An 8,890-nucleotide genomic window follows, 5' to 3' on the forward strand; every position below is an offset into this window, starting at 1 on the left:
CCAGTTCATGCAAGACTTAATATTAGAAAACGTTTTATTGCCACAACAAAGCAAGAATAACCTCATGCATGGCTTCCATGTGGATCTCATAGCATGATAGCCATGAGCTATGACATTAGTCATCTATTAGTTATAAATTACCTCGCCATTTCTTTCTCAGGTGCATGTCCTGCTTTTCATAACAATAAGCAAACAATAAGAAAAAATAAAACAAAAACCTATATGAAATAATTTCATTCATCCCAGCAGTATTAGACAATAGGTACAAACTATGGCACCACAATGGCATCATCTCTATATGTACTATGATTAGAAATGGAGATATTGATAGTTTGGAAAACCAATCAACGACCACTAATTCCTTGACTTGGAGAGACTTTTGTTGGAAAAACCAGATTGGCTTCTTTATTAGGCTACTCCAAAACAGAAGTCCAAACAGACTGGCAACCATATGGACTGTTGGAGAGAATGTGGAGATACAATGGTTGATCATGCACATGTCTTTTGGTCTTGTCCTGTAATTCAACCATTTTGGAAGGAAGTGACAACACTTATCTCAAACATTATGGGTTTTGGAATAGATGATGCATTCACATCTTTGTACCTCTTTGACAACTCCCAGATGGGCTAAATCAGGATGACTCCTACTTACTTAAGATTTTACTAAAGCTATTACCAGAAATTGGTTACAAAAGAATTGTCCTACTGCTGACCTATTTATCAACATTGTGAAACAACTACATCTCCTAGAACAGATGACCTATTCTTTAAGACTGCAAAAAGAGCTGGGTGAAAGATTTGGATGGATAGAATGGATAGAGTATCTGGGGGGCCTGTGTCTTTCCTGTTGTCAATGAATGTAAGGATTCCAAAATTCTGTAATATGTATTTGTTGGTCGTTGCTGTACATCCCATGACCTCTTTTGTTTGTTTGTTTTTTCTGTTGATGTTTTTGTTTTATTGTATGCCTTGTTTGTCTTTTGTGTCTCGTCTTGCATATTCAAAAATATCTAAAATAAAGAGTTAAAAAAAATAAAAAATAAAATAAAGATGGGTGATTCAATATTGAAGGGCATGGCATGATTTAAAGGAAGCTTAAAGGAATCACTTTACAACATTATGTAATATATGTCCATGGAGTCAAACGAGGTTATTGATGACGGATTGTTGACAGGCATGGCAGGATTTAAAGGTAAGGCAGATAAGGGACAACTTCTGATATTTACATATTGTTCCATATCTAAAAGACAAATATCTGTGTTCACAAAAGAGTTGTACAAGTTCATTGTGGACAGTCACATATAGTACCTAGGGGGCAACAGTTATGTCAACAGTTACTGTACTGTGTTCTCAGAAACCAAGTGTGTGTTTACTTTCATTACTATTTTTAGCTAGTACTGCTTTTGGACGATTCTACAAATGTCTTCTAAATCCTTTCTTGAAAAACACATATTCTCAAACATTTTTATGTCAAGGACCCCCAAAAATATATGTAATTGGCCGCCGACCCCCATCTGAAAATATGTTGTTCCAGGGACCCCCCCTCCCACCCTCAGAAGCAAAGATTTTTCAAAAATATCAGATCTACAAGCTCGAGCTTGTAGATCTGATATTTTTCAATAGCTAAAGTATAACATAATCCTTAAAACACTAAAAATGGTTCCCGTTCAGAATGGGTGAAAGAACATAAGGCCTGTAATTATGGTAGATCCATTACATACAGTATATTGGCATGCCCATATATGGGTATATCAGTTGGATCGGTGGTTGTGGACAACTGGATATTCATATATGGCTAAATAGACAAATCAGTCGATCAGAAACTCTGGACCACCGCATATCCGAATGACTCAACTGGCGTGGGCACCTCATTCCCTCGAGTCCTTGCCAATGTACACGCAGTTTGAAGTCGGTCAGTCCCATAGGCTACTAATAGCCTACTATATATATGCACATATGCATATGTATATGGGCATAGCGGACGGTATAGGATCTGTGGCTCTTGACATCCAGGACAGGTGCCTAAATATGGGCTTCCATTAGACAATTTAAATAAAAACGTGTATTTTAACTTTTAATTTCATGTTACGTTTTTGTAAAAGGTTTTGTGATATCTGTAGTCACCAAATAGGTCAATTTACAGTGAAATGCATTATTACACCATAATAATTTACAAACACATACAAAGCTGTTGGTATTAATGTTTATTCACAATGTAGGTTCTTATAAAGATACACTTCTTTCAATAATATATTTAATTGATCAAGGATACTTTTATAAATATAGATTTCATGTGAAAAGTAAAAAATAAAATAAAATGTCTAGTTAACGTCTGGTTCTCTGAATTGCATTGTCCTGCCATGCATTGTTTATTCATTCAGAAGCCATTTACAGAGCATCTTCCTTATGAGACAATAAGCAGAATACTACAAACATACAATGATATATCATAATCATCATCATCTTGGTGCAGTCTATATAGGCTACAATTGTGATTAGTTTGTACAGGAAAAAAAAGAAAAAGAAATTAAGTCTTTCAATATAGTTTCAATTATAAAAACATTATTCACGTATACTGCGTCACAGACCATCAGTATTCTGTCAGATCAGCGGAACGTTCACAATATGACATGGATGAAGAGGGCCATGATGGCTGCACTGATGAAGCCAGAGATAGGAACTGTAACAAACCAGGCGATAAAGATATTCCTGAACAGACGCCAGTCCACTGCCTTCTTGGACCGCAGCCAGCCCACTGCCACCACAGAGCCAACCTGCATTGAGACATGGCAGCATGGTATGTAAGTCAACGTGTGATTTCAGCTGGTTCATCACTCCAGCTCACACAGGTTGGCCAGAGATATTTCATTATACACGTTAAGACCTGAACCAATTTAGAAAGATTGTATTTATCGGTTTGAGGTGTTTTTTTTAATTAATATATATGCATGCTTCTGGCACAGAAGCACTACCTTGCAGTGAGTTGTGCTGACAGGAAGTCCAATGTTGGAGGCCACCACCACTGTGAGTGCTGACGCCAGCTCAATACTGAATCCACTGGATTGAATAAAACATGTTATTAATTATAGACATTTTTGTAAAGTCAAAGGTATTGCACTTTTAATAGTGTATTGCTTAATTTTACTCTGTATAGCCAGCCAGCCAGTCTACAAGTTGACAACGTGTCACAACGTAACACGTCATGAGCTTGTAGATATATTTCCAGCATGCGACAGCATCGTCACATTCACGAAGGTACAGTAGGCCAACTAAATGTCAGATAATTGTGTTATGACTGTGGCATGATAAGATAGCACATGAAAGTTGAGGATACTGAAAGAAGACGTTGATGATACTGTACATATGTATATGGTATGGTACAGTACCTGGAGGGAGTAATTGGTGTGAGGTCTTTGCCCATAGTCTGGATTACTCGCCGACCCCACACCCAGAGACCAATGGTGATGCCCACTCCACCATACAGAAGCAACCAGATGGGTGTGGGTGCATTGGAGACCACAGAACCACTCTCATATAGTAGCCAGAGAGCCACCAGGGGGCCAATCGCATTGCTGATGGAAAAGAAAGCTTTCATGATATACAGTACCCCTTGCCCTCCTTATAGTTGGTTGCATATAATGTTGGTGATCTAAGAATTGAAGCAGTTCCAGACAGTTTTATTGGGTCTTTCTGGATTACACTGCAAAAATCCTGTATGGGACCAGTGATCTTACAGTGTAACATTCCAAATGGGATTATATGAAATTCACAGAGCAGTGCAGCAATTTTGAATACTATAGCTGCTTTGTACCTGACATCATTCCCTCCATGTGCAAAGGAGCCAAAACATGCCGTGAGTATCTGTAGGAATTGGAACAACAACGTGACCTCTGGTTGGTCAACCTCCAGCTCATCCTCCTCCAGAGCAAGGTCTTTGCCGGCCTCTACTGTTCCGCTCCCATCGTTGACTGGCCCGCCATCGGTCGCCGCTGAGCTGTAACTGCTGTAGCTGCCCACTCTTGGCCTACTCTGCAGCCCACTGTCACTGTCCTTGTACTTGGGGTCCCCCTGGATGCCATAGATGGCCATGGTGTAGGAGGTGTAGCTGTTGTTCCGGCGCATGGACCGCCGCTCCTCTGTGTCACTGTCACCAATGCAGTCCCCAACCTTCGCTATGTGGAGCTTGTGAAGCAAGTCTTTGTAAAGCCCAGAGTCCTTATGTATTGTGTGTGACAGTCCACTGTGGGGATCAGTGATGGTCATGGGGCCAAAAGTGCCATTTAGTGCTATAGAAATAACATCACATAATTAATATTCCACATGTAAAGCTCGCAAAAACAATAATCTATAATGCATTTACATTTGTGAACAACAATATTCGTACATTAGTTTAATACACAAAGGTACTGTTTTTTTAAATTAATTAATTAATCTCACCATTGCCAATATCTAAGTCTTTGGTGTCCATTTCATTGACATCCAAATCAGCATCTTCTGAACCTCCCAGGCTGAAGGCCACCTTCTCAGTGTCTGCTGGAGCAGTCTCAGGTCCAGGGTCACTGGGTTTGGATGGCTGCACTTCTTTTGGTGGGTTGGTTGAGTTCTTCTCCATCAGTGGAGTTTCACAGGGATTAGCAGCCATTTTCCCTGTTGTAAAAACTAGTGTAAACTAAAGCTCCAGCCACCAAACAGCAAGATCCAGGGAAGCAATGATGAGGCCAATTTATTTGTGCATGAATATTAACACAGCAAAATCCGGAGCGTCAATTTAAAGCGACACTTCAGATTTTAATTTGTACACAATTTCAGGTTTGTCAGATTGTAATTGCAAATGTATTGTTGGTTACTACAATGACTTTCAAGTGAATACTATAATTTCAGAGATTAACATTTTTTTCACCTTGAATTGCCAAACTGCCACCAAATAAACACACATTTTGCTAAATTATCACATGAAGTTTCACTAGGTAGTGCAAATAACTTTCTCCAATAAGATTTTAAAAGGAAAAAAGCTTGTTAACTCACGTTTGATCTTGTTTTTGAGGCGCGGACAGACAATAAACCACACGAACACAGCTGTGACAGCAGCAAAACCCAACGAAATGCACAATGTACCCCACCATGGCACTCTGTCAAAACCCAGCACTAGGTACAGAGAAGGGCAACAACATGAGAGAGTACACCATCTCAAACAAGAAGGGACAAAAAAAACATGTTTCTAATTAATCCATAAACAATATTGCTGGTGTTCTTTTAGTAGTAAAAAGAAAGAAATTAATAACTTTCATAACTTATTCAAGACATCAAGGAACATGTGATGGAACTCCTTTTCACCGTCTCGTGAGTGGTGATCACATGATTTGCCGGAGGTTATGCAAAAAGTCTCAACTGCCAGTTCTGAATTTTTAGTATGGCTGCCATGCAGTGCCCGACTGTAACAATGTGATACAATGCCTCACTCTCTTTATCTCCTTTATGCAGTGAGACATTGCAGCACAATGATAATTTGGAGTACACGTACTAGTTTCAGTTAAGTACAGTTCTAGTATCTAGTCAATTTAGGCTTTAGATCTAGTACATACAATTGCAAAATATATTGTGTGGTTATTATTCAGATTAAGTAACATTTTGTTTTAACTGGTTGACTTGGTAGTGAGTAGTGACAATGTTTCATGACAGGGACAATTTACTTACATGGCACTAATTAAATAAAGATTTATGATTGAAGTCAGTCCATCAGCAAAGGTTTGTGGTCCTTTCCTATGGAGGTGAATCCTGAGAAGATGACTTAATCCTCAATATTTTAGGGACAACTTACCCTTTTTTCCATGTAGACAATGACACAATAATTACTAGCACAGGGCCAAACGGGGGGATATTATGGCCAAAGAAAATAACAAGACTTATTTCAGTGAGGCCTGGCCCTCAACAGAGATGGAACACTGTATCAAGAATTTAAGGGTTCACTATATATAGGTATAATGAGTTTTCTGAATGACTATTTCAGCTTGAGGAAGTTAGAATGTGGTTTGAATGTGTGAGTGCAAAAATGTGTTGTAGAGAGATAGTTCTAGCAGGGGGTGTAATGGTGTGCATTATTCCTTGACCCATACACACACCGGCCTGCAGCCTTCAGTAAAGGGCCCAGGCCAGTTGACTTCTTGAAAAGTTCAATCCTGCAAATGAAACAAAAAGGAGCGGAAATTGTCCATTTAATGCCCATATTTTCTCAGATCAATTCATTCAGTTTTAGTCTATTTAGTCTTTTTCTTTTACTTTTGTTTTCTTTATTTAGTGTTTTTAATCAGTGTCTGTTTTTTTCTACACATCTTATTGTATTTGTATTGTTTTTTTAAGCTATTTGTAACTGTAAACATACAAACTAATATGTTGTTTCTCATGTTTCCCAAGTGGAAAACTTATTTTTGACAAAATAAATTATGTCAAGGTTGAAATATTAATGAAATATTTCATCTTTTTGTCACCTGCTTTTGTCATAAGATGATAGTCATCAACAATAGTGGGAAGAGCACTCCATTGAGTCTGCAGCAACACATCTATTCAGACTTCATGCCAGGCAAACTCTTGCTCCAGGGATTTCAATGGCTGCTGTAGTGCAGTGCAGTGAGAGAGTGCTTCCGGAGAACCAGGGGTGTAGAGTGTGTGTATGACATACGCCTGTCTTTGTACTCACTTGGAGCTCCTGTGTACATGATGGAGAACAGGTTGATGCCCATGGTGACAGCATAGAATATAGGAAGAGCTCTGAGGCCATTGGGCACCGGGTCATCCTGTGGAAGTTATGGAGTGACTGAGATAATGATTTGCACACAGTAGAGAACTCAGTATACTGTATAGACAACATTGACATTCTTGACATAGTCTTTCCTCTTACTTTGTTCAGGATGAATTTGCGAACAAAATAGAAGAGAATTCCTGACATGATTCCAGACAGCAGGGGTGAAAGAAACCAGGATGCAACTGTTTGAAAATGGAAATAATTCAGACTATTATATCCAGCTTTTAATTGTACAATGCCAACCTGATATACAATTTTAAATAATGTTCCAAGCCATGGAAAAACCAACAGTAATTACCAATGCGGAGCAGCTCCATCCATTTGATCCCCTGGTAACTTCTAGCTACCATGGAGTAACCGATTGTAGCTCCGACAATACAGTGGGTTCCAGAAATGGGAAGCTTCAGAAAAGAAGCCACAAGCTGCCACACAGCAGAACCTGAAGCACAAAAATGACAATGTATAGCCTCACTTTGTCCCACAAGATGATTATGAAAATTACCTGATCAAACATACATTATCCATTTTTTTGTAAGGACTGTAAACAAAACATCTTTATAACAATGATCTGCCCAAGTCTTTGAGAATGAGACACAAACAACATAAAATCTTAGGAAGTTGCATTATGACAAGCTCCAATTGGAGGTGCAGGACCTTGCTGAAGGTAACTATGACTATGGAGGGAGAACATGGTACAGTAGTTTTGTTCACATCCACCACACAATTACTATAGTAACTTGGGGATTCTGACAAGTCGACATTAACCAAAGAAGAAGATCAATCACTTACCGAACATGGCACTTATGGATCCAGCCATTAGCACATGTTCAGAGCCATTGTACATTCTGACGTCGATTATTCCCGAGCGGATGGTCTCACTGACTTTGGCTCCCAGGAGAATGGAGCCCACGGTCTCAAACACAGTGGCAAGGATGCAGGCCTGGCGCAGCGTCACCACACCAGAGCCCACCGCTGTGCCAAATGAGTTGGCCACATCATTGGCTCCCACAGAGAAGGCCAGGATAAAGGCAATGATGAAGCCCACCACTAAAAGCCACAAGTAGCTTGACATGTCAGCTTGGTAAGCCACAGCCATGGTGGTGGTGGAAGCAATGGTAGCTAAGGTAGTAGTATCCATTGTTAGGCTACTTCTGAAAAAATGTCTTTCAGCCAATTTCAGTATAGCTTGACAGTGATTTATGAGGTAGTGTGTGTATAAATTATACTCTTTCTAGTAAAAAGCTGAACTTGATTATGCTATCTAGGTATACAGGGGTTGTCTGAAGGCATCATTATAAAATGACATGATATAGATAGAGGAACTTCAGCCATTGTGAGTCAGCCTTTGATGATAGATGCTGCAAAAAAGAACATATATTAGGTAGTTAAGAATAGAGCTTGAAACAAAGAATAGTAATGTCAGACTTGATTATAAATGAACATGAGCAAACTTGTTGGATTTAGACCTGCCTCAATCCAACAAGGCAATGAAGGCATGGAAAATGACAAAAATGTTCAAAACTGATTTACTAATTTAACAAAAACAGCAAATGCGTGGTGGCACTGGCACACCGTGGCAGGCAGCCCTAAATTAGAATTGTGCAATTAGAGCCCTGAAATGCTTTGCATAATAAAATCACAAAGCCACTTAAAACTTCAAAGAACGAACGAACCATAATGCGGAGAGGGCGATTAATTGGCCTATTCAGTCTTGTCTTTGGTCACGAACTCTGTAAATCTTCTTAGCTTTGGCAATGCGCTTGCATTGCATAATTGAAAAGTGTTCGATTTTTCTTTTTGTGTAAACAGGCAGCCATCCGCGCATCAGCAAGTTACGACGACAAATAGGTAGGCCTACGCTACGTAACAAGTGATGAATGGGAGTAAAAAGATACTAACTGATAGACTACTAGTACTCACTTGCAAGTCCACAGTGAAAGTTTTCTTTCGGTGATATGGGTCCACTGCACGCCGCTTTCTATCTGTAGCTAGAGAGAGTGCACGCCTCTGTGAGCAAAGTCGACAGATGTTTCAGTGTGGCAAGTGCATCAGACTCATTCGCTTTAAGGCTGCTGCTTAGAGGTTGGAGGA

At 39.5% G+C, this 8,890-nt stretch overlaps 1 protein-coding gene across 1 annotated transcript; it reads right to left on the reverse strand.

The window, feature by feature from the left end:
* Positions 1-2,189: 2,189 nt before the first annotated feature.
* Positions 2,190-8,890, reverse strand: slc20a1a (solute carrier family 20 member 1a). The gene is made up of 11 exons (XM_083783142.1): positions 8,720-8,890; positions 7,589-8,157; positions 7,098-7,238; positions 6,896-6,981; positions 6,695-6,791; positions 5,026-5,145; positions 4,438-4,647; positions 3,812-4,286; positions 3,387-3,572; positions 2,973-3,057; positions 2,190-2,774 (listed from the first exon to the last, which is right to left on the reverse strand). Exons 2-11 carry the CDS (start codon positions 7,935-7,937, stop codon positions 2,619-2,621), a joined length of 1,905 nt encoding a protein of 634 aa, XP_083639268.1. The 5' UTR covers positions 7,938-8,157; positions 8,720-8,890; the 3' UTR covers positions 2,190-2,618.

This window comes from Protomyctophum parallelum (assembly GCF_964188405.1).
Source record: "Protomyctophum parallelum genome assembly, chromosome: 15".
In the NCBI taxonomy this organism is placed as follows: Eukaryota; Metazoa; Chordata; class Actinopteri; order Myctophiformes; family Myctophidae; genus Protomyctophum; species Protomyctophum parallelum.